The sequence below is a fragment of the Xenopus tropicalis genome, chromosome 7, assembly GCF_000004195.4.
Source record: "Xenopus tropicalis strain Nigerian chromosome 7, UCB_Xtro_10.0, whole genome shotgun sequence".
Classification (NCBI taxonomy): Eukaryota; Metazoa; Chordata; class Amphibia; order Anura; family Pipidae; genus Xenopus; species Xenopus tropicalis.
Genome location: NC_030683.2, coordinates 56,047,327 through 56,073,398, shown reverse-complemented (window position 1 = coordinate 56,073,398; position 26,072 = coordinate 56,047,327). Strand labels below are relative to the sequence as shown.

The 26,072-nt window shown below is 38.3% G+C and overlaps 1 protein-coding gene across 1 annotated transcript in view; it reads left to right on the top strand.

Moving 5' to 3' along the window:
- ssrp1 (structure specific recognition protein 1) overlaps window positions 1-23,278 on the top strand; it is a 58,624-nt gene extending 35,346 nt beyond the window's left edge. Inside the window, 8 exon segments of the mRNA NM_001197197.1 lie at window positions 286-358; window positions 4,304-4,433; window positions 4,533-4,578; window positions 12,586-12,706; window positions 15,281-15,451; window positions 16,127-16,218; window positions 16,294-16,468; window positions 21,627-23,278. Of these exon segments, the coding sequence (NP_001184126.1) occupies window positions 286-358; window positions 4,304-4,433; window positions 4,533-4,578; window positions 12,586-12,706; window positions 15,281-15,451; window positions 16,127-16,218; window positions 16,294-16,468; window positions 21,627-21,683 (865 nt within the window). The 3' untranslated portion in view covers window positions 21,684-23,278.
- Window positions 23,279-26,072: the final 2,794 nt, after the last annotated feature.

The window sequence follows — 26,072 nt, the reverse complement described above, 5'->3', positions numbered from 1 at the left end:
TTTCTCCCAACAGGGGCACCAGCCCGGGGTACGAGGTAAGCGGTTAAAGTCACTTGGGGGTGCCTAACATTTTGGCACCCCCAAGTGACTTTACCTTTCGTTTCCCTTTAACAAAATTTGAGTTTTTGGTTTTTCTTTATTAAAGAAAAATGCAAGTGCAAATATATGCAAGACTATTTATTGAAACCTGAAATTTTCATGATTTATTAATGAAAAAAACATGAAAATTGCACTATAGAAGTACGAGCTTAAGCTGGTTAACTTTGATTTTATTTCTCTTCATAGGGAGGAATACGGAAAGCTGTTTGATTTTGTGAACGCTAAAAAACTAAGTATTAAAAATAGAGGACTAAAAGAGGTAAGTATTGATAACCAGCTGTTGTCTGATTTTTATCTAGAATCATATTTATTCTAAAAATTTAGTAAATGCATACTGTTTATTCCACTGGTGTAGAAACCCTTATCTTCCCTGTGTTGCTGCACCACTGTAAACCTGTAAGTGCTACTACTTGTATCAAAGCAAACAGAAGTTTTTTTCTGCAGATGTTGTGTGTACCTACATTATTTTTGTCAGTATTGCTTCTGGTAAAAATTATTCATGTTTTCCTTATGTCTATTGTTTCTCCTGTGTTTTGAATACTGTACTGGTGAAACATGGAAGAGAAAAAACTCCCACTTTGCAAAAAGTAGAGAATGTATCTACGTGCTTGAACCATGTACCAACAAACATTATTCAGTATGAATATTGCAGATTCTATTCTCTTGCTTAGAGACTAAAATAATACCTTGATTAGAGATTTAACATTGTTTTAAAGGAAGCCCTTTCAAAATATTTCTGTACACACAATTTAGGGTTCACAGATGCAATAATTTAGTTTAGCCTCTTAAAAGGGGAAACTGAGCAAACCTAGTGGCCCAACTTCATTCTTTAAAAGTTATAACTTGAAGCCAAAATTTTAGGCAAAAAATTCCTTGCCCTAAGAAATGCTTATAAAATGTGTAGTTTTGCTTTGCTTTGAAGACAATGCATGATTGTGATTACAGTAGACCTAAAAACAATTTAGATTTGTAAACTATTCAAAAAAATATTCAGGAACACATACTTTCAGACATTTTATTTCAGTTATGTTCTCCAACCTCTTCCAAAAGCTCTGCAAAATCACTGCTATAATAGAAGTACTGCATGTACTGCATGCCCCATGTCATTGCTTTCAACATTGTATTGTACCTAGGTATCTTTCCCATGAAAATGCTAATCTTTAAAAGGAAAACTATACCTTTAGAATGAATACTTAACAAACAGATTATATTATGTGACAAATTAAAGAATTTTATCAAACTGCAAAATACCGTATATACTCGAGTATAAGCCGATCCGAATATAAGCCGAGGTACCTAATTTTACCTAAGAAAACTGGAAAAACTTATTGACTCCAGTATAAGCCTAGGGTGGGAAATGCAGCGGCTACTGCTAAGTTTCAATAATCAAAATAAATACCAATACAATTACATTAAATGAGGCATCAATGGGGAATATGTTTTTAAATATTTATTTAAAAGAAAAACAGTAAATTAGCTCTGTAAGTGGAGAAGAGGGTCAGCAAAAACAATATGGTATCAACAATGATACCTTAAGAGTACTACTCCCTTAGCTCAATCAGCAACCCAGCTAAAACACAGAGTTAAAATGATTCAAAACTATATATAGTTTATATAGAATATAAAGTGCAATGTCTAGTGCAGAATGGGGCAGATGAGGATGGTAGATAGAGATTAATTGGGAGCGGGCCAGGGCAATGGAGTGTCTTGCGGGTGGCCTAATTTGCACACAAAGGACACAGGGTGCTAGTCTGGAGGGACCCATGGCACCCGACTCGAGTATAAGCCGAGGGTGACTTTTTCAGCACATTTTGGGTGCTGAAAAACTAGGCTTATACTCGAGTATATACAGTATATATAAATATTGGTAAGATTCTTTAATTGGTCACATATAATCTGTTTGTTAAGTATTCATTCTGAGGGTATAGTTTTCCTTTAAAAGATTAGCATTTTCATAATCAGTAAATATTTCCCTTTTACGCCTTTTACTTTGAGCCACCATTTTGTGACGGGCTGTGTGCTCCCTCAGAGATCACCCGACAGGAAATAATGCAGCTGTAACTGTAACATGAAGAAGTGTGGGAGTAAAAGACAAAATTTGGCCAGTAATTGGCTTATGTGACCTAACATGTATGTATGCTGTTGGATATTTTTATAGAGACCTACACTGTTCAGGGGTATAGTTTACCTTTAAGGACTTTATAAGTTCTTCTGCGCTATATGTCCCATGCATCAAGTTTAGAAAAACAGAATACAGAACCTTATGTCAATTAGACGTAGTGAGCTTTGTAAAAGTACTCTAGGTATATGATAACATCTAATAGATTTAGTACAAATATACAGTGTATAATGGATGCTTATATTGATATTACTTCACACAGTTGGGTAACGTTGTCATTGTGTCATTTATTTATGGGACTGGATTAAAAAGTAGCAAATTTTAGACAAAAATAGAATTTCAACATACCTACATAGTCAAATGCAGTGTCTTGAATACTATTTAGACCCGTAACCAATTTTCTTATTTTATTAAATAAGATCAGATCAAACGCAAAGTCAAAGTAACGCTCGAGTTGTTTATAACAAAAGCGTATACCCCTAAAATTACTATAAGTCAAAACCCTGATCTTACCTCAAATGTGATTCTGGGGCACTATTTAATTATAAGGTTAAAAAAAGAGCATGGGGAATTCAGCATTATTCAAGATTTGTTTTCGAACATAAAACAGTGTCACACTGAAAAAAAGTGTAATTTATAGGCAACAAATATTCACACAAAATTTGAGTGAAGGATTTCTTACATTACATAAGATGATTATACATTAACAAAAGCATGTAAAACATTAAACATGGGTAGAAATGAATATATTGTTTTGCCTCCGAAAAGGATTAATTATAGCCTAGATGGGGTAAAGTACAAGGTACTGTTATATTATTACAGAGAAAAGGAATTCAGTTAAAAAATGTTGAATTATTTGATTAAAATGGAGTCTGTGGTAGAGGGGTTTTCCGTAATTCGGAACTTAATGGATAGTGGGTTTCTGGATAATGGATCCCATACCTGTAAAAAGGTGATATGGCAACACAATATGTATATATTGTTTGTGTTTTCTGTTGTAGACGCAAGTCCTTCTCTTTCCAGTGATAATAACAGATAGTGGGGGGGTCATTTATAAAATTCGCACAGCACAAATACATTCGCAAAGGGAACATATTTGTCCTGTCCATGTTAAAAAGCTGGACAAGACTGGTGCATTTAATGTGCAAACATAATTGTGACTTTTTTTATATTTAGTGCGAGTGTCCTTAAAGCTTTTTAAATATGGCATTTTCGCAAAGGTGAATATGTATGCACAGACTCTGTGTCTGAGTTTTGCCACAACTTTAGTGGCAGAAATAATATTCGCTAAACTGATCTCGCAAATTATGAATTTATATTTGCAAAGGGAAGAACGGCATTATATTCACAAACCATTAATGCGCACAGAGGGCATGCTCATGCAAAACGCAAATTTATTTGCAAATTTTTGTGCACAATTCCCATTTCACTGCAATTTGCAAAAAAAAAAAAAGGAAAAGACTGGCACAGCAGTGCAAAATTTAAGCATTTTGGGGAAAATGTGCGCAAACAACCATTTGCAAAAATAATATGCGCTACACAAACTTTATTAATGACCCCCAGTGGCATCTGTGACATGTAGTCCACTGCAGCTGTGTTATGTTTTCTTTGTGTCTTCACAACAATTCATGACAACAAAATAAACTTTGGTCTGTTTAATTTCTCAATTCATGTATTATATAATCTATACTTTTTCTTGTGTGGTGTTATTTTTATTCTTGTGATATACATCACTAGCTTTTTTTTTTGTTGTTGTTGTTTTGTGAGAACAGGCCCAGAGACTGAGATTCAGTATAGGCCATGGCATTTCAAGTACACAAAGGCTCCAACGCTGCCCCTTTTCCCCGCCATTCCAATAAATAAATTCTCTTTTATATTATTAGGAAACTGTTCTGTGGACATTTGAAAGGTGCAAATGCATATTGTTGCAAAGTGTAATGTGTATGTCAGTGTTGCACCAATATAGCTCCTATAACTATGCTAGTTTAATTTAATGAGACCTGTAGTCTATTTCTGTTTTGCCCACTAAGTGTGCAGTGTTATGGGATTGTCTTAATTTTTTTGTGTCCTTTTTATTGAACCAAGGGTATGAAACCAGCATATGATGATTATGCAGACTCTGATGAAGATCAACATGATGCTTATCTAGAAAGAATGAAAGAGGAGGGGAAGATTCGTGAGAATGCAGATAGCGATGAGTCTGGTGACGAAACTGGTGAGAAAACATTGGTTCTGTTAATAAAAATACTCTTAAAGCTACAGATACACTATATATAGTACTAAATGTTTTCATTTGCTTCCCCACCACATTTAGATGAATCATTTAACCCAGGAGAGGAAGAAGATGAAGTTGCTGAAGAGTAAGATCCTAAAATGTTAAAATTTGGTTGATGTTTTAAACTGTTTTTAATACTCATTAAAGGAGAAGGATAGTAAGTTTTGCATTTTACTGCCAATAGATTAGCCACATTAGTGCAAGCTAAAACTCTGTATTTATTCTGTTGAAAGCTTTATCATAACTGAGTAAATAGCCCTACCTGCTCCCTTCCATTTGTTTGATAGCAGCTGCCATTTTAGCTTGGTCTCTGTAGCTTCCTACTGCAGCTCTAGCCGTTGGTAGCATACGAATTCTTTTGGGAGGGGGGATGAGGAGAGAGCTGCGCCTCCGGCCCCAGGAATTAAGAATTTTTCTGAGAGAGGAATTTAGGTTCCAAAGTACACGTATACACAAAAGAAGACCAGAAAATCTGTTTCTTTTAATAGAGGAGTCAGTGCAGCATTTCTGTGAGTGCTTATGGCTGTATTTATATAGACCTTTCTGATAAAGCTTACTTAGTTTTTACATTTCCTTTTCCTTTAACTACACTCAGACTCGAGACAAAAAAATCATTTAAATCACAGATCACATTTTGGTTAAAGATGGAAAGCATAGCAAATTTTGAGGTTCAAAGAGCTCCTCATTTGAATAATTTTTTTGTATTATTTAGGCATTCAATATGCATTTGGTCTTTCTTTTATATTGTGTATTGACTTAAATTGCCCAGCAACCAGAAAACAAAAATCCAAAAAATCCTAAATTACATTTTTATCCAGCCCATTTTGATATTTACATTATTGTAATTAGTATCTGTATCCTTTTTTTTTTTCTTCATCTCCTCCTACTCACCTTTTAGTCTGTTATTCCAGCACTGCTACATGAGACCTGAAAATTCCATATGCAGGGTTTTAGAATATTATTGAAGGGTTGGGGTCCAACAGGTTCTGTATTTTGGTATCTGTACTTTTATTTAATTTGTTTATTAATGATTTAGGGAAAGATATTGTAAGTAATGTATCAATGTTTGCAAATGGCAAACAACTTTGCAGCCCAATTATTTTTATATGGAATGTGACATCCTTGCAGCAGGATCTTGACAAACTAGCAGTCAGGGTGGCTAAGTGGCATAGATTTAAGGTTTTGCACCTGTGATAAAAATATGCAAGCAAACTTATATGCTTAATGGTATTGTTTTAGGCAAATCTATTATGTAGAAGGACATAGAGTTGTTAAAGAAGAGGGTTATTCTTCCCCTTTACAAAGCACTAGTAACTCTTGATCTAGAATATGTTGTGTAGTTTTAGTATACAGTGCTCTGACTGGATTTTATTGCATTAAAGAGAGTCCAAAGAAGGACAACTAAGCTGATAAAGAAGGGGCAGTAGCCCTGATGTTACCCCCATCCAACCACTCTGACAGCCAAGGAGCTAAGCTTGGGATGGGTGACAGGGTTTGGCATTTGGGCTGCTGCCTCAGGTGTCAAGGGGAGGCTGTATTGCTAGTGCAGAGAGCATTATTGCCCTGTCTGCATTAGAAGAGCAGAATTTCGAAAAAAGTAAATTCTGGTCTTAAAGTTACCAGAGGTGACTTTTTGCTTCCCCTGGTATCTGGCCATCACTGCAGCCTAGGGCAAGATTCTCGCCTTGCCTTATGGAAAGAGCAGCCCATGGAAAGTCTTGGTTATGAAAGATTGGCCAAGTAAGAGTTGTTTGTGAAGAGGTTGCATAAAGAAAAACTATTCCCCCCAGAATGAATACCAACAGATTTTTCTTGAGCTGCCATTTTGTGTATTTACTTGACCATAAATAATGCAAAGACAGAACTCTGTACATTCCTTGGCTAATGTGACCTAACATGTTGTGTGCTCTTGGTTTATTTGTGTGTACTGTGCCTCATCCTCCTCACTTATATGGGGTGGTTTATAGCATGCACACCAATGATTATTTATTTTGTAACCTTAAGCCCTGCTGAAATTTCTACCCAAAGGGATTCCTTCCCGTTGTGGTCTCTCGTAATTTCTTTAGCACATGGCTTTAAATCTGGCTTTACATAAAGACAACCCCGTCCACCCTTTTTAATCCCCCTGTCCTCCTAAAAAGGGTGTAACCATTTAAATTCACAGCCCAGTCACACATTTCATCCCACCAGGTTTCAGTGATACCAATTAAATCATAATTTTCAGTACATGCAATAGACTCGAACTCTCCTAATTTCCCTGGCAGGCTCCGTGCATTAGCCAGCATGCAGCGAAGGTTTTCCCTCTGGTATTTACATCACACAACAGGTTACATCTAAGGTTACTATTAGGCTGTTTTCCTATGTAACAGAGGACTTTTGTAGCTGGTAAACTGTATGCCCCCTTACTCGTCCCCCATGACCCCTTGCTAATCCCACTGACAGGTCTTCACTAGCTTTGCCATACTAGCTCCCCCCCTTTCCTAGCCTCGTAGCCAGTGATCCCCAACCAGTGACTTGTGAAGGCAAATTTTGGTGTACTGACCAACTGATCCTTCTGTAGGCTTGCCAGTTCACATAGAGGCTACCAAACAGCCAATCATAGCCCTTATTTGGCACCCCCAGGAGCATTTTTCAAGACTTTAGGCACACATTAAGCTCCCACTTTCTCACTAAACAAAACTTGCACGTGGCACAGGCAAAACTTCAGAAAAAATTACTATCCTCATCATCATCATTATTTATATAGCGCCAGCAAATAATGCAGCACTTCAAAATAAGTTTAAACAAACAGGGATCTTAAAAAGTTTAAAAAACAAGGGTATACAAAATAACAATAGGATCAGAGGGCCCTGCTTGCAAGAGCTTACAATCTACAGGAGGCCCTTTCCTTAATCTTAGAGCCTAGATCCCTGAACTAACTCTTTAAGGTCCTCCGCCTACCATTAATTTTGTCATTAGTACTAATATGTTCTAAGACAGTTGGCTCATGCCCAGCCCCGCCTAATAATTTGTCAACCCAATCAACCACATGCTGAACCCTGGCACCAGGAAGACAGCAAACTGTTCGGTTCTAGCGATCCGGTCGACAGATTACCATGTCCAAATTCCTAATAATAAATCCCCTATAACCACAATCTGTTTTGGCCTAGCTCTACTCTCCACCCCACCACTACTTGAGAAACTGGTCTCCCGGCTCTTAGAGATATCAGCCCCATCTAGAACCACCAGTACAGAGTTCACACTCCCATCTTTTTCCCACAATCTGGCAAATCTGTTGAGATGCACAAACCCTGGAGCAGCCTCCCTTCTCTTTTTCCCTGCATTAGATTTTCTGTCACCCAGCTTACTGCCTCATCATCTTGCCGGTGTTGTTGTTCCAAAACTGCATACATGTGGCAGACCTTGCTGCCACTCATTTTTCAGTTATAGAAAACAGTTAAGCAAAACTAGGGAAAAGAAGAGAAGGAGAAGACGGACTTTTGCAACATTGTTTTAAAAGACATTACCAGCAGTAAAGCTAATGCTGCTTTCAATAACAGTTACATTTACAAATAACTTTTAAAGAATTAGTATATACTCGAGTATAAGCCTAGTTTTTCAGCACCCAAAATGTGCTGAAAAAGTCATGCCATGAGTCGTGCCATGGGTCCCTCTAGACCAGTGTTTTTCAACCTTTTTTGGGCAAAGGCACACTTGTTTCATGAAAAAAATCACGAGGCACACCACCATTAGAAAATGTTAAAAAATGTAACTCTGTGCCCAGCAGCAGTGCCCCCCTAGTACACTGGTGCCCAGCAGCAGTGCCCCCCTAGTACATTGGTGCAAAGAGCAGTGCCCCCCTAGTACATTGGTGCCCAGCAGCAGTGCCCCCCTAGTACATTGGTGCCCAGCAGCAGTGCCCCCCTAGTACATTGGTGCCCAGCAGCAGTGCCCCCCTAGTACATTGGTGCCAAGAGCAGTGCCCCCCTAGTACATTGGTGCCAAGAGCAGTGCCCCCCTAGTACATTGGTGCCCAGCAGCAGTGCCCCCAGTACATTGGTGCCAAGAGCAGTGCCCCCCTAGTACATTGGTGCCAAGAGCAGTGCCCCCTAGTACATTGGTGCCCAGCAGCAGTGCCCCCAGTACATTGGTGCCAAGAGCCAGCCCCCCTAGTACATTGGTGCCCAGCAGCAGTGCCCCCATAAGTCAGTGTGCCCCGTGGCCCCCCCTAATACATTGGTGCCCAGCAGCATTTTACTCTTCGGCGGCTTCAGCAGCATCTTCCCCTCACGCGCGCCGCCTCTGCACTTCCGCCTACACGCGACCGCACACAGGCCCTTTTATAACGTTGCGCCCCGTGCGTACTGACGTCACCCGTACACACGGGGCACAACCAATGACAGGGCCCGGATTTTTTTTTTAAAGTAAAAATTGCGGCCCTGCCTACGGCACACCAGGCAACATCTCGCGGCACACTAGTGTGCCGCGGAACAGCGGTTGAAAAACGCTGCTCTAGACTAGCACCCTCTCTCCTTTGTGTGCAAATTAGGCCACCTGCAACCAGACCCTCCAGTGCCCTGGCCTAGGCTCCCACTAGCAATACTTATTTCCCCTTACATCTCCTCCAGGGACTGGGTCTGCTGCCAGTTTGCCAATGTGCAATGAGCGTGGGGTAGTACTCATATTGTTTTTGTTGACCCTCTTCTCCGCTTACAGAGCTAGTTTACTGTTTTTCTTTGAAATATTGAAAAACATATACCCCACTGATGCCTCAATTAATGTAATTTTATAGGTATTTATTTTGATTATTAAAACTTAGCAGTAGCTGCTGCATTTCCCACCCTAGGCTTATACTCGAGTCAATAAGTTTTTCCAGTTTTCTTAGGTAAAATTAGGTACCTCGGCTTATATTTGGATCGGCTTATACTCTAGTATATACAGTAAATGTTTTTTTTCTATCTTTAAAATTACTCTAAGCAACCCCCAGAATAGTATAACAGTCCCTGCATTTAGTCTGATCTGGTTTTTAAATTATAAGTTATCTCCAGCTCCTTTCCCCTACTTCCTGGTACAGCATGAAGCTCTGGCCCCTCTTTCTTAAAGGAGACATTGGATAAATGGGAAAAAACTCTAAAACATAAATGGTATCTGTACAAATGGCCCCTTTATTGCAGTTCCCTATAGATCCTATCAATTCTCTGTCCCTGTTTCAAATGAAGGGTGAGCATGTCCTAACAGTCCCTGCCAGAAGCACTGTAGGAGCCCTGCAGTCACAAAAGCAAAGGCAAGCTTCAGTTCCCTATCAGGTCAGCCTAGCTGCTATCCAACAGTATAGTGTACTGACAGAGCCAGCGGCTCCCCTGCACATCCAGAGAATTCAGCCAGCAGGAAGTGGGACAGATGTGTGGGACTTGTGGGGATTTGGTGGAATATCTCAATAAAGCAGTAAGAAACACAACTTTTTAAGCACAATCCGTCTATATTATTATATATTATAATATATTATAATTCACTGGTATATTCTTAATTTTTCTATGATATGTCTCCTTTAAAAGAAAGGAGAGCCTTCTGCACATGCCTGTGTACAAAGAAGTATGAGCCAGTGTGTGTGCAGCTTTTCTTTTTTCTATGCTTCCTCATGACTGCATGACTCACTAAAAACACACAAAATGCACTTATGCAAGTGCTTCATAAACAGAAAGTGTGTTACCAAATCCCAGTTCATAAATGCTGAAAACCTCATACCAGTGTTTTATGCTTAATAATACCTATAAATTCTAAAAGACAAAAAGTTTGCAACTTGACAGTGCAGAGTTACAGAGTTACAGTTTGAATCAATTAAGAGTTTATTTAAAAGCACAACAATTTGAATACATTCATATTGGAAGTATGTTTAGAATCCTGTTTGCTTTTATAAGGCAAAAAAATATTTTTTGGGATGATATTTCCTTGGGGGTGATGTGTACATCATGGGCAGGTTAGGTATACCAGAATAGGGAAAGAAATGCTGGTGTGCCGGTGTGGGTCAGTTTGGGGGTAATCGTTACAGGTAGGGAACAAGTTTGCAAAAATTGACCCATGCACATCTCTGTAGTTAACAATTGTACTGAACATGGCAGGTAAAAGGTATGAATGTATGTTTGTATATTTTTAATTACCTAGCGCCTACCCTACTTATATACAATCAGATCTGATTGTGTCCAATTGCTTATAGTTACTTTATTAAATATGTGGTTAACCTAATGTACCCCTTTTATGTAGTTAACGGTTGTACTGAAAATGGCAGGTAAAATTACCTGCTTTTTCAGTAGTAACTTAAGTTAGGTTGCCATCTCCATGAACTGTTTTAATTTGATAAATTAGTTGATAAACATTTCAGCATCTGCAGAAGCTTCAGGTCTTATGGAGCATGCTCCGTAGATCTTTTTTGCTGATACTAAATTATGCAAAACTAAGTTTCTTGCAGAATATGACTAAACTGGAGAATTAGTTAGGAAATTGGTAGATGAATAAGAGGATACGAATTGGTAATTGCAAGGTTATACAGTAGAAATACTGTAACATAAATGCTATTTATGCACTTAAAAGAGATGGGAAGGTAAAAACTGAGTAAGCTTTATACAAATAATACAAGTAAATACAGCCATAAGCACTTACAGTAATACTGCACTAAGTTCTCTATCAAAAGAAACACATGATTTTTTTGTCTTCTTTTTTGTAATCATGTTCTTAGGGTATCTGACTTCCTCTCTCAGAAAATTCCCTCATTCCAGGGGCCAGAGTCTGCACAGTTCTTTTCTCTCTCCTGTCTCCTGCTCCCCTCTCCCATAAGAATTCACAAAATTCACTCCCCCCCCACCTTTAGGAATGTGTAATCTGAGCTATAACTGCTAAGCTGCAAGCATGAAGCTATGAAGACCAAGCTAAAATGGCAGCTGCAGTCTTAAACAGAGAAATCTTCTAGGGCTCTTTACTCCAGGAAATATAAAGGTCCTACCGTGGTTTCAAGTTTTACTCAGTGAGTACTCCTCAACAGGTAGCAGCCCTCGTGCTGGCTGTGTAGCTTACAAATATAGTCCAAAGAACCCGGAGAGTACCATTATGTGCAGTGAAACAGTATAGTTTTATTGAGACATCTTTACTCCAGTATGATGAAGCTTTCTGCAGAATAAATATATCATTCTAGGTGGCACTAATGGGGCAAATCTATTGGTAGTAAAATGCCAAAATGACTTTACCTCTGCTTTAATGTGAGTGTGTTGGGGGAATTGAGAAGGATTTGAGATTTTTGTAAATAAACTCTTAACTCAATTGACAGTCAGTGGCTACTATAGTAAATAAAGTGCTACCTTGTATAAAAAGGGCACTCATTCAAAGGATCAAAGCATACTTTTGCTTTTTTATAGTCCCCTGGTAATATCTCAACTTGAGTATGCCCAGTCCTTAAAGGATATGAAGAAGCTAGAAGGAGTGCAGAGATGTACCGAAAATTATGAGCATAGACCACAGGTCTCCCACATTTTTTTACTTGCGAGACACATTGAAAATGTTAGGCAAGTAATACAAATTACCTGTCCATGGATGACCCCCCTTTGTAATAATAATCTGCTTCTTAATTCAAAGGCTGCTTCTTTGGGAGGGAATTGGAGTTTTCCAAAACTATATAGCTTTCTGAAGTGAACTTACATTTTTTTTTGTCGCTAGATTCACATTAAATGGCAGCTCAGAAACCAGTACAAAAGAAAGAGTCAGAATTGATTATTGATTTGTCTTGATTATTATTACTTATTTATTTTTTGACAACATGCAATATGATATTCAGTCATTGATGCCACAGTTTGCTACTGCTTTATCAAATGGTTTTCCAGATATAATAATATAATATGCTTATGTACACACAGGTTTAAAATACACTCCCATCTAGTACTTTTAAAACCAGTGCCTCAGTTATAAGATGTTACAGGTCATGCATTTTAGTGGGGGCTTTATTCATTATGTTTCATTTCTCATTATTTAAATGTATGTGATAAGAACTCTCTCTGCTCTGTAGACTTATGTTGTTTTCTGTATTTTTTTACCTCACTTAAAAGTTTTTCTTTGCATCCTGCTGCAGGTTTGATAGTAATCCCTCTGCAAGCTCCTCTAGTGCTGACAGTGATGATGATGCAGAGAAAAAAAAAGAAGCTAAAAGAGCTAAAATTGTGAAAGAGAAGAAACCAAGAAAAAAAAAAGAGGTACCAGTATATAAATTGTATTTCTTGTTGCTAGCAGGGCTGTATTTTGGTCTGCAGATGTGCCCCCCTCCTAAAGCTGATGACCTTGGGTTGGGCCCCCCAGGTGCCTATATAAAAATAGTCTTGTTTCCAAGTCCATTGTATATTGTCAATACCTTTGTGTTCAAATATGTCCATAACTGCTTGAAAACGGTGCTCTACCGGTTTAGACTCATCAGTATGTGCTGCTTAAGTAGCAGCAGCTAGGGTGGGCGGGGCTTTGCAATATCATAGGCAGTCTGTTCACTCCTCTCCCCACAAACAGTTTGTTTTTGTTTTGTTTGTGCAAAATGAAAAAAAGTTATATACACTCATGTACACACTACTTACACACTGTCAAACAATAATAATATAATTAATATTATACTTTTGTTTTCCACCGAAAATTTTTATTTTGGCATTGAATATTGGATTAGGTATTTTGACCACTAATTACAAGTCGTATGACTTACTTTGTTATTTCATTGATTTGCACAGTTTTTGTCGTTTATTGCATTTTTATCACTGCATTATTGTTTGTGTTTTTTTAGCATTGCTTTGCAGTTAGGTGCTTTGGTGTTGAATGACATCTTTACTTATTTTAAATGTATCTGAATGTGTATTTTAAAATATATGGTTTTCTGGGGGCCTCTGTACAAATAGGGGGTTTTACAACCTAAAATACACTGCCAGGGGGCTCTGTTTGCAAAAGCTGAGTTGGCAGTTAAGAAAAATCATATTTACCATTTTCATTTAGGGTCAGTACATTTCACATACTTATATGCATATTTATGCATATTGGCCATCAAACTGTTCAATAGACCTCTGGTGTTCATATTTGGGGTGCCTTTGTATGTAAAAAAAAAACTGATAAATGAGACGAATTCCAACATTTTTAGGCTGTTTTCAGAAATGTTATCCAAACTGCTAAATTTAGGAAAAGTTTGCTGTTTGATGGTGTGTGGTAGAAAGAAATATTCAGCCATTTTGGATTTCTCTGAATGTGTTCTTTCAAAAAATAAATGGTTTTTAAGGGTCACCCTACTTTTTTTTTCAGCTTTTACCCCACATAAACTGCCTATAAGTTAGGTAAATGTAAGCCAAATTATGTAAATGTGTTGATTTTGCAGGAGCTGAAATGACCCCATGTAGGGGCCCCTACATACTTAGGTAAACCTATGCATAATTGGCATTAAACTGTTCAGTTGACTCCTAGCTTTTCATATTTAGTATGTTTTAGTCGGTTAACTTATGACCTGTAGGAGATATTGCTGTAGACTGAAAGCTTTGAAACAAATATTTCTAAAATTTAAAAAAATATTTGTACCTATTCTCGATTTGCCAGAATCTGTTCTTTCCAAAATTTATAGTTTTCTAGGGTAAATGGCATTTTTGGCCTTGAAATCTAAAGTATGCAGCATTCTGGAGCAGTGCTTTGGAAATTTGGTAGTGTACTGCTGGGAGTTTTTGACCTATACAAGTGAGAAATCTCACATGTATAGGTCATATCTCATAAATATTTGGTATTGGTGCATCCAGGAGACATGGGACTTTTCAAATCAGCTGTACTTTTGTGCATAAAATTATTTGTACTGGGCTGTCGGGACAGGGTCGGCTCTAGAGGGCCCCAGCGGGCCCCCCCCCGCCCGACTGCTCCTGCCCCGACGTGTTAAATTTACGCGCTCAGGGAAGGACGTCGGTGGGGGGGCCTTGTGAGGGGGGTTAGGGGGGCCCCTCGGCGGTGGGGGGGTCGAGGCTATGGGCGCAGGCCATGGGCCCAGGCCCCGGTGGGCCCTTCACCCTCCAGTCCGACCCTGTGTCGGGACACCAGAAAAAAACCTGGTGGGCCCTGGCAGCCCAGACCCGATGCCTGTTGCTGCTCCCCTGGCTGCCGGTGTCCTCCCTGAAGCGTTCACTCAGGGAGGGCGTTGGTTAGGGGGGCAGCTTTGGATATAACAGCACCTACCTACCAACCAATATCTGTTATATGTGTTTAGATTATGGAAATCCAAAGACATTTCGACTATCTTGTTATAAACATTCTGGTATATTTTGAAAGCTTAGGTTGTCCTGGAAAAAAAACGATACATCACTTTTCTGGGTAAACAAGTGATCAAATCGGCTGGCAGTAAAAGAGTTATATAAACCTTCAGTTCAATAGGGACAAGCTAAATTCAACCCACAAAGGTGGTAAAATTCTGGGCATGCGTTAGAGGGATCTGGGCCAGTTGTGCTGCTAAGAAGTATTTCTGCATGTTAGGAAATCCTGGTCCTTCTCCTCTGGTGGTTCTTTGCATTGTTATATTGTTCACTCTGGGTGGCTTGGTCTTCCAAATAAGACGTTATGCTTTTTTTCCAGCATTTTCAGGTCTTTTAGATTTATGCTGATGGGCAGTACTCGAAATAGGTAAAGAAGCTTTGGTAGTAATGTCATTTTCACTGCCACCACCCGTCCTATCCATGAAATATGGTATTAGCCCCAGTCTTCCAGCATCTTCCACAGGGTGATGTATTTAATCTCATCCCATTACCATCTTTTCTTCTTTGTTGTGCTAGTCAAAAAAAACCAAAGACCCAAGTGCTCCAAAGCGCCCCATGTCTGCCTATATGCTGTGGTTAAATGCGAGTCGGGAGAAGATTAAAAGTGAAAATCCAGGGATCAGCATAACTGACCTATCCAAGAAAGCAGGGGAAATTTGGAAGAGCATGAGCAAAGATAAAAAAGAGGTTTGGATGATACAATGTATTTAAATTGTGTGATGCTTTCATCTGCTTTAATACTTTATACCATTACCTGTGGACAATGTTATCTTCAGTTGCCCCAGTTTAAATAAAGCAGTTTCATTTTTTTTTTAAAAAATTTTTTATCAGGCCCGTCATTCCTAGGATCTAGTATACAGTAAGTGGATAAGCCGATCAGCTGACAAGTTATCTTAAACATGCTAGTTAGATAGCTGTTCAGTTTTAATTTTATATTTCAGATATTTATTTATTTTAGCACAGAAGCAAAATAATGGCAATAGGTTCAAGCATGCTGACACGTGCTGGTCTAGCTAATAAGATATTTTTTTTGTAGACTCGGCTAGTGAAAAAACTACAAATATTTTGTGTAACAAGTTGAGGGTGATCAAGTTAGCATATTTTATAGCTTTAAGATAATTATCTCGCAAACACAAGTTTCCTTTAAACCAGAGACATTGTTTTGTCTGTCACTGTTTTCAAAATCCATATTTAATTAAAAGAAAAAGTGATCAGGGGTTTTAGTTATTTTACTGTGTCTATTTGGAAGGCAAACTGTTTTTTGGGTGGGGGGGCATTGCAAGCATTCTTACTTAAAAATTGTAGAAGCAATTTCACCTTAAATAACCTTTTTCTTGTGTTCTTATCTTTTATGTGACTTAGGAGTGGGACCGAAGAGCAGAAGAAGCCAAGAGGGATTATGAAAAAGCTATGAAAGAGTACAATTCAAGTACACCTACTGAGGCATCAAAAAAGTGAGGCTCTCATTTTTATAACCTTTTGTTTGTGTCTTTGATTTCTACTGAATCTTAATGTGTTATTATTCAAAGGGAAAAAAAAGCAAAAGGAGAAAAAAAAAAAAAAGCAGAGTCATCAGAGAAGAAAAAGCATGTGAAAGCATCATCACCAGCCAGAGCAGCACTAAAATCGAACACTGACAGCTTCAAAAGCAAAGAGTTTGTGTCCAGTGATGAAAGTTCTTCTGACGACAGCATACAGAAGAAAGTAAGACTATTTAATTGTAATATCTTTATATGGATACTATCAGTTTTTCCGCTCATTCCACATTTGTTTTTATCATTCAGTTACTTGTATTAATTTATTCACTTATGTATTCTTATTCCAAACCATATCTTTCAAATATTAAGATCATACTGGGTCCAGTGGCCATAAAGAGGTGGGGGTGAAAGCAGAGAATGCGGTCTGCTAAAACTATGTAATTCCTTCATGGATTCCACAAAACATTAAAACTAGCCCTCTTCACATTGTCACTGCCTCTGTATAGCTACAATGAGCAAGGGTTTTTTTGTACCATTTTCAGGCATCTGATTCTCCTCGAATTAAGCAAACAATTAAGCAAACTACCCTGTGTGAATCACACTGAACATTAAAAAAAAAAAAAAAAAGATTTTCTAATGTCCCTCAACATTTCCCAGCCTTTTAAAGTCTTCTCCAGAGAATATTTGTGCCCACTGTACACAGTTATCAAAAAGTTTGATGCCCATGGCCTAGTAGCTAATATCACTTGGATATAGATTTAAAGGGTTTGTTCACCTTCAGGCAGTTATCCAAATTTTAACAGCCCCCGTCAGTAAAAATGTTTTTATAAATCTTTATTTTTCTAAAATAATCTTTTTTTGTTAAGCTGTGAATCGTCATCACCCCTGCTGATTGGACATGCAGAAAGCCAAAAATGGAAGCTCAGGAGTGAAACATCTCCGTGTATGCCTTTTTTTCTCCTGCTTAATTTGCATTTATTTGAACCGATTGGTTGACTGTTGCCACGGATTCAAATCAATGAGTTCAAATAAGGCAGGAGATAAAAGGCATGCACAGGGACTGGACTTCCTTGTTTGACTTTCTGCGCATCACAGAGAAAGCTGTGTAAGTGATTCACTGCCTGAAGGGAGGATAGAGAAACTTTCAAATTCTGTTATGCTTAACAGGTCTGCATTTTAAAAACGGTTATTTCAAAAAGTAGAGATTTAGAAAAAAGTTTTTAATGACAGGGTCTGTTTACATGTGGACAACTATCCAAATTTGATCAACCACTATACGAAATGTTGATTTAATATTACAGAGAAATTGTGGTGAAAAGAACTGTCCAGTACATTTAAATAATAGTACCATGGAAGCTAATGAATGCCAAGAACCACACTCTGCCACATACTAATAATATCAATAAAAAAGGTTTACTTAACTTATAATGAATTGACTAATTAAAAGGTTTACTTAACTTATGTAAAGCTTATAACCAGCATAACTGGAATGGAGACCAGATTCCACCAAAACCAAGTGGAACCCCATGATTCAAAGCCTGGGCACATTCAATGTCCACAGATGTGTTGCCAAAGATTTGCATTTAATCCAGAAGGCTAATATTGAAAATTCAACACACCTAAAAGTCTTTGCACTACTACATACATAGTAACTTAGTAAGTTAGGTTGAAAAAAAGACTTATGTCCATCACGTTCAACCATAATGCCTATATATAACCTGCCTAACTGGACCAACTCTAGTTGATCCAAAGGAAGGCAAAAAACCCCATCTGAAGCCTCTCTAATTTGCTGCAGAGGGGAAAAAATTCCTTCCTTTGCCTAAAGCATACAGGGCTGATAAAAGCTGCCAACTCTGTCCCTCCAGACCGAGTTGGCAGATTATTGTCTGTTATGGGGCTACCTATGGATAACTGGTCAAAAACTTTTCCTGTCTGACAAGGATGTATTGTATGGGTGCATTGATATGCACCCTGTGTGACCTCAGCGGGGTAACTATGATCAGCAAAATTTGGCTCAGCAAGAGTGACTGCATTTCTGAAGCCCCAATCATCAGATTGAAATCATGTTCTTGTCCATTGAAGTGAACATCTTGTCAAAGGTTATTTAAGGCGCTTTGCTGTCTTAACACAAAGTCATTATGAAATTTTATTTTGCATTAATCCCTCTGTCATTGCTTTTGCAAACAGTTTATATAAACTCCTTCTCTAAGCATTCCTGTGCAAAATTTGGGTATACCCTGCTACATTACATATTTAATGAAAAGAAATAAACTGCTGCCGCAGTATTGTGTGTTAAAGAGAACATAAAAGTGCGTTAGCATTTACAAACTGTAAAACACAGGAACTAGGAAAATAGTATGTTGGCATGTGCAAAGATTTTAACACACTTCCAGTTGATCAGGGCTGTGGAGTTGGTAAATAAATCTTTCGACTCCAACTCCTCTGTTTTTAAAGGAACAGTAACACCAAAAAATTATATATATGTAAAATCTTTGCACATGCCAACATACTATTTTCATATATATATAATTTTTTGGTGTTACCATCTCCACAGTAAAACATGGTGGTGGCAGCATCGTGCTGTGGGGATGTTTTTCAGCATCAGGTACTGGGATACTGGTGGGAGTCGAGGGAAAGATGGATGGTGCTAAATGCAGGGATATTCTTGAGCAAAACCTGTGTCAGTCTGCCTGTGATTTGAGACTGGGACGGAGGTTCACTTTCTAGCAGGACAGTTACCCCGAAAGCAACACTCGAGTGGTTTAAGGGGAAACATTTAAATGTGTTGGAATGGCCAAGTCAAAGTCCAGACCTCAATCCAATTGAGAATCTGTGGTCAGACTTAGCTGTTTACAAGCGAAAACCATGCAACATGAAGGAGCTGGAGCAGTTCTGCCTTGAGGAATGGGCAAAAATGTTATTTTGTCCTATTTGTTGTTTACTTTACAATAAAAAAAAATACGTCTTCAAAGTTGTAAGCATGTTCTGTAAATGAAATGGTGGAAACTCTCACAACAATCTATTTTAATTCTAGATTGTAAGGCAACAAAACATGAAAAATGCCAAGGGGGTGAATACTTTAGCAAAGCACTGTATATCAATACTAATTGCTGATTTTAGTATCACAATAGCCTTGGATATGCTTGTTATTACACCATCTCTCAGAAGGACATTTCACAAAATCACTGCCCTCACATTGAAAAACTGCTTCAAATTAAAGTTTCATTCCTGTAATCTAAAAGGGTGACCTGGTGCAGCATGGAAGCTAGTGAGACTAAGCTAAAATGGCAGCTGCTATCTTAAGCAAACAGATTGAGCTTCTAGGGCTGTTTACTCAGGTATGGTAAAGCCTTCTGCTGAATAAAGTGTTCTTACTTGCACTATTGGCACTTATAATGCCTTTCCTTATCCTTTTAAAAGGGGTATAGATTCAAAGGAGGAGGGGGTCTTTAATTCCCTCCAAAGAGGGCTAAGTAAGCTGGTAAAGGAAATGTCTCTAGAATGTGACCTAAACAGAGACAGGAGTTTTATGTCCAGATATGACTAAGATATCTTCAACCTAGAAAAACACAGATAATGACAATTTACATCTCAAAAGACACTTTCCTGAGGTTGACTTCACCTTACAACAGGGATCTCCAACTTTTTTTTTTTTTTACCCATGAGCAACAATTCATATGTAAAAAAGACTCTGGGACCAACACAATCATAAAAGATATTCCTGGGGGTGTCAAATAAGGACTTTTATTGTTGTTTGGCAGCCCCTATATGGACTGGCAACCTACCTGAGGCTCTGTTTGGCAGTACACCTGGCTTTTATGCAACCAAAACTTGCCCAAAAGCCAGCAATTCAAAAATAAGCACCTGCTTTGAGGCCACTGGGAGCTACATCCAAGGGGTTGGGGAGCAACATGTTGTTCCTGAGTAACTGGTTGGGGATTACTGCCTTACAACAATTTTACTAGTATTTGCTTCCCTGGCAGAGTGGAGTTAATGTTTATCCTGTGGGGCTTATCAATATCTGGGCCAAAATGTTATCTTGTCTTTACTGGTCCATTTGTAGTTTGTTTATTTATTACAGTCTGATATGGACTTGTGCAGTGGATAAGATCCAGATCCATTCGTTATCCCATCCAAGGGACCCAAATCTTATATCTTCACTTTTTTCTTGTCCAATTCCTACTTGTGCACTCTCTTGTTAACCCCACCCTATTCTGTCTTGTCTGTGTCACACTATGTGACCTGATTGAATCCACACCCCTGGACTATTTACAACACACCCTAATTACTTATATTATATTTACAAGTTATCTCTGTCCTCCTAATTTATTGCCCATGAACCTTTTTCAATGATCTGACATTATATATGCTGTGCCTTTCCAGCTTTCATTTGTATTTTGCCTGACAAAGGGGCCTGGGTGCTCCGAAAGTTTGCAACTTTTACTTAGAAGGTATCACCTAACCTTACATTTGCTGGCAATAATAATTTTACTTATATGGTTTTGTGCCATTAAGGGCATAGTTAAATTGTGTTGAGTTAGCTATTGAATATTTTGCAGCTCCCTAGTGGAGGGCAGTTAGTGCAAAGTTATCATCTGGCTATGTTTAGAGTTCTGCTATTCTTCAGTTCCAACCAAATCCCTGGAGGCAGGATAGTTTTATGAAGTTATTATTGCCCTGTTGTGTCTGGGGTAAGTATGCTTTAAGATTTTACTCTGAAGGAGAATTGGGGGGATAGAAAATGATGCGCACTGGTGCTTAATAGAGGTCAGAGCACCCAAGCCACTGCTTAGCTAAAGCAAAAAGAGTCCACGTAAGATATTGTCAGCTTATGTAATGCAGATCTACTTCTGGGAGGGTCAGAAACCCCTGTCTGTGGGTGTCGTAAGAGTAGTGAGATTTGCAATTTTTAATATGTTATGATTATATAAACATGAAACATATAATCGCTCACTTATAGCATTTTAGAAATACATTGTTCACTTGTTATCTTTTATATTTGGCTGATTTCCAAAAGAGAACCCTGCACAGTGTATAATGAATAAGATGAACTTGACTTGTCAAACTTCTGTAAAACTGGTGATAATGTACTCATTGAGGTTTAAAACATTTAATGTAGTGGTTGTTACTTTTTTGTAAACTGTAATTGAAATGTTGGTATACCCCCTTTTTCAACATTATTTTTGTTCTTGTACTAAAGCCGAGCAAACTCTGCCATTCAGTGAAAATCCAATGCATCCCTTCCAACTGCGGCAGCCTTTTGTAAAGCTTTGACACTTTTTATTCAATACAGAAAAAAACTTGTATCTATTCTAAAATATGTCAAATGTGTTAAAAATTAAAGCTTTTTCTATCGGTTCTCATTTATGGGTTTTGTTTTTTAGGATTCGGAGGAAATTGCCAGCACCCCGGATAGCTCAGCTGAATCGGGTTCAGATTAATCAAGCCATCCCATCAAAATAGCGCTGTGCTTTGAAAATGTGTAAAAGTTAATATACATTTGATGTAATATCAAAATTGCATCATTATGGGTGTTATCTTTTGATCTCAGTCTTTTTTGACTTTTTGTATGAATTTTCTTTTTCCTTTGTGTTGCATTTATGTTTGAAAATAAAATGTTAAATTCTTGTGATTTACAGTCTGACTTCAGTTTTGCAATACTGAGAATAGCCTTTAAGTCATTTAACCTCAGAACTCTCCATTAATTGTGCCATTCTTTCTGGGAAATATGTTTCAGATTGTCTCTCTAGCATTCTCGCAATTTCTGGATCTTTTTTTGTCAATTATTTGTCGCATGATGGCAGCCCACAAAGTTTATTATTAAAGGTCACACATAGCAGAACTAAAACCCTTCCAATCTTGTAGGCTATAATGATTAATATATGGCACTACTTTCACTTTGGGGTAAAAATTAATACTATCTTTAAAAATGGCCCCTTTATTGGAGCTCATATAGATAGGTTACAGCCCCTTTTTGTGTTTATATAAGAGGTGGGTGTGTTCTATTGTCAGATATCAGAAGTCACTTGAGGTGTAAAATTAAGTTTGTCACGAGCTGCAGTGTGGATTCTGCATTTTGAGAAGTCAGAATACAGAAAAATTGGGATATTTACTGAGGGATATTTACACCTCAAAAAGTATAAACTAAGGAGTGCAAACAGTATGAAAGGGGTGCCACAGTAAACTTTCAAAGAAAAAGCACTCCAAAAAAATAAAACCATATGGGTACAAAATGCGTAAGGCAAGGAAGTGCAGGGTTTGTATATTTTATATGGTGGGCTAATAAAAAATTAGCTTTGTCCTGTATTCTGACTTTCAAAGAAAAAGTATTGGGAGGGTTATATATACCCTCTTACAAAGACGTGTTAAATCAAAACTCTGTACTCTTACGATCCAGTCCTCTTAACAAGCAAAGCCTTGACAAAGGACAAAACTACCTTGGTGGGGAGCGCTTGCAGATATGGCTCCACGTTAAGCAGGCAGTAATTACACAGTAGGATGACACCAAACACAATGATGTACAAAACAAATGGAATATGCCACTGAACCATCCCCAAGTTGAGGGGTCTAGCCAGGAATAGATGAACAATTTAGTGTGGTTAGAAAGAACTCTCTTTCATCTGCTTAACCCAGGGATCCCCAACCTTTTTCACCCGTGAGCAACATTTAAATGGAAAAAGTGTTGGGGAGCAACACAATCATGAAAAAGGTTTCTAGGAGTAGCAATAAGAGCTATAATTGGCTACTTAATAGCCCCTATGTGGACTGGCAGCCTACAGAAGGCTCTGTCTGGTATTATACTTGGTTTTTATGCAACCAAAACTTGCCTCCTTACCAGAAATTCAAAAATAATCACCTGCTTTGAGGCCACTGGGAGCAACATCCAAGGGGTTGGGGAGCAACATGTTGCTCACGAGCCACTGGTTGGGGAACACTGGCTTAACCTATGCTAATTGTTAAACTGCTTTATCTTTGTTGTAGGAATCATGAATGTAATTGGTTATTTAAATAAAGTTAGCCATGGTGCATTACAATGAGGGCAGAAGACCCAGTGTTTACCTTTTACTTAGTGACAGCAACTGCAGATGAAAGCAAAATAACTTGAAAGTTAATAAACCATACAATAAGTCAAACCAAAAAAGACAGCAACAGTCTGACTGTTGAAAAATAAACATAAATACAACACACTCTTTTTGCCAGGAGTACTCTGATGTCTTCAATATGAAAGATTTGCCTCCAATAATATTGTAGCGTAGTGGTCTACATGAGAGAGCAGTCTGCATGTCTACCATGACTTTCATGACTATCCTTCCTGACTAACTGATTTTGCGTATTCATAGACTCCTTATTTAATGCTGGTTCCAGTGAGCCAGACCCTTTTTTAATGTTAAGGATGACTACTATTATTTGGACAGCCAGGTGACAACTAATAAGGCTGCTTCCTCTATGAGTCAGGTTTATGTTTATATGTAATTAATAAAATGTAGGAACCCACAATATATGTATATTACAATAATCTTACAAAACCCAGCAACAGCCATTTCACACATAATAGCTACACTAAAACAATTTGGAACTATCTCGGGGTTTGTTGCCAATACTATGTTTGGCCCTCCCCCAAATGATAGTATCAAGGAAGCAGCAAAAACATTTCAGCAAACCAATTCCATATATTAAATACCTAAGGGTGAAGATCTTGGCCGATATTAATAGAATATACACACTAAACATAACAAACAATAGGCAAAATCATATCAGATTTTCAAAGCTGGAGAAGCCTACCTGTCAACTATATAGGAAGACTCAATCTCTTTAAAATGATAGCCTTCCCAAGACTACTATAAAATTCAAGCCTTACCCATATTACCCAAATCAATAGAAAACTCAGACTCCAGCTGAAAATATCCTTACTGAAAATAGCACAACCCAAAACCAATGGCAGACTAAGGGGCACATTTACTAACCCACGAACGGGTTGAAATGAGTCCGATTGCGTTTTTTTCGTAAAGATCGGTATTTTGCGATTTTTTCGTATTTTTTGCGATTTTTTCGGCGTCTTTACGAATTTTTCGTTACCAATACGATTTTTGCGTAAAAACGCGAGTTTTTCGTAGCCTTTACGAAAGTTGCGTAAAATCTTGCGCTTTTTCCGTAGCGTTAAAACTTACGCGAAAAGTTGCGCCTTTTTCGTAGCGTTAAAACTTAAAAGGTGCGAAGTTTCGCGTAAGTTTTAACACTACGAAAAAAGCGCAACTTTTTGCGCAAGATTTTACGCAACTTTCGTAAAGGCTACGAAAAACTCGCGTTTTTACGCAAAAATCGTATTGGTAACGAAAAATTCGTAAAGACGCCGAAAAAATCGCAAAACATACGAAAAAGTCGCAAAATGTTCGTTTTCAAGTCGGAACTTTTCCAATTCGGGTCGGATTCGTGGGTTAGTAAATCAGCCCCTAAGCCTACCACTACTCAAATACTATAATCTAGCAAGCCAAATGCGTATAGGGGCAGATTGGATGAATAACACAAATAGATACAATAACACATCAAGAAACCAATACTTCAACCCAAAGGTGTCCTTATTATATCTACTACATGTATGTATGTATAACTTTATTTATGAAGCGCTACAAGGGTACACAGCACTGTACAATCTTACAATATGCAAAATTACACACAGGGAGGACAAGTGTTGTAAGTGCCATGTGGTTTGAGACACAGTAGGAAGGAGGTCCCTGCCCCGTAGAGCTTACAATCTAAGTGCCTTACCTTCAGAAATTCCACCACATTGCCAAACCAACCCCCTTATACACACAACGATCATAGCCTGGCAAAGAACAAAACTATTTGCCACCTATAAACATTCATATTTTTCCTGCCACTATTTAATAACCTAGAATTTTAGGGAGGGGAAACGGACCTTCAATTTGACCTGTGGAGACACAAGGGCCTAACAAACCTTTGAGAGTGCAAAACTTATGCTTTTTCAGAATTACAAACAACATATGGGTGATGGGTTAACATATGTATGCGTGTGTAATCCTATTTTTCTGTCGAATGTCTACCTCATGGGCTAGTGAGGTGTTTGTACACACACAGAAAAGGATATAAGTTATCATTGGATGGATGCAAATGTTCCTTCTGGGGCTGGGGTCTTTTTGCAGTGGGAGGTGTGGTTCCAGCTGGGCTTTCCCTCCAATTTGACTGAGATGGCGGTGGTCAGCAGGACCTGATGTGGACCCTCAAATCTAGGATCAAGGGTGTTTTTCCAAACAAATTTCTTTAGCATCACTTATTCCTCGGGCTGCAAGGTGAGAGTTCCCTCAGTGAAGGTGGGATCTGGAACAAAAGAGAACACCTGACCATGCATTTTAGTTTGTTCACAAGTCAATTGAGATACAAAATTAGTTAAAGCATCAGAGTGTAATTGCAGCTGCTGGGGAAAGTAACACCTTAATCTGGGAGCCAACCCAAACAAAATTTTGAAATGGGACAGTTTACAGTCCCCCCTTGGTGAGTATCTAACACTGAACAGAGCTACAGGCAATCTGTCAGGTAATTGCATCTTGGAGTGTTTTTTTTTTAATATATTTCTTCCCCTCCCTGGCTGCCACCAGCTCACATGCTGGGATTCCTCCCTTCACCTTACTATTGGCTTGATCCATGGAACCCAGCAGAGAGAGAGAGATCCAGGGTCCTAAATTTCTGACTCGGTTTTGCCCATCTTGTTCACACTCTAACAACCCTTCCTTAGGGTGGCAACTACACTCTATGGTTAGGTATCCACTGGAAATAGCATCATCGCAAATATGTATTATACTTTTCCCTAGACT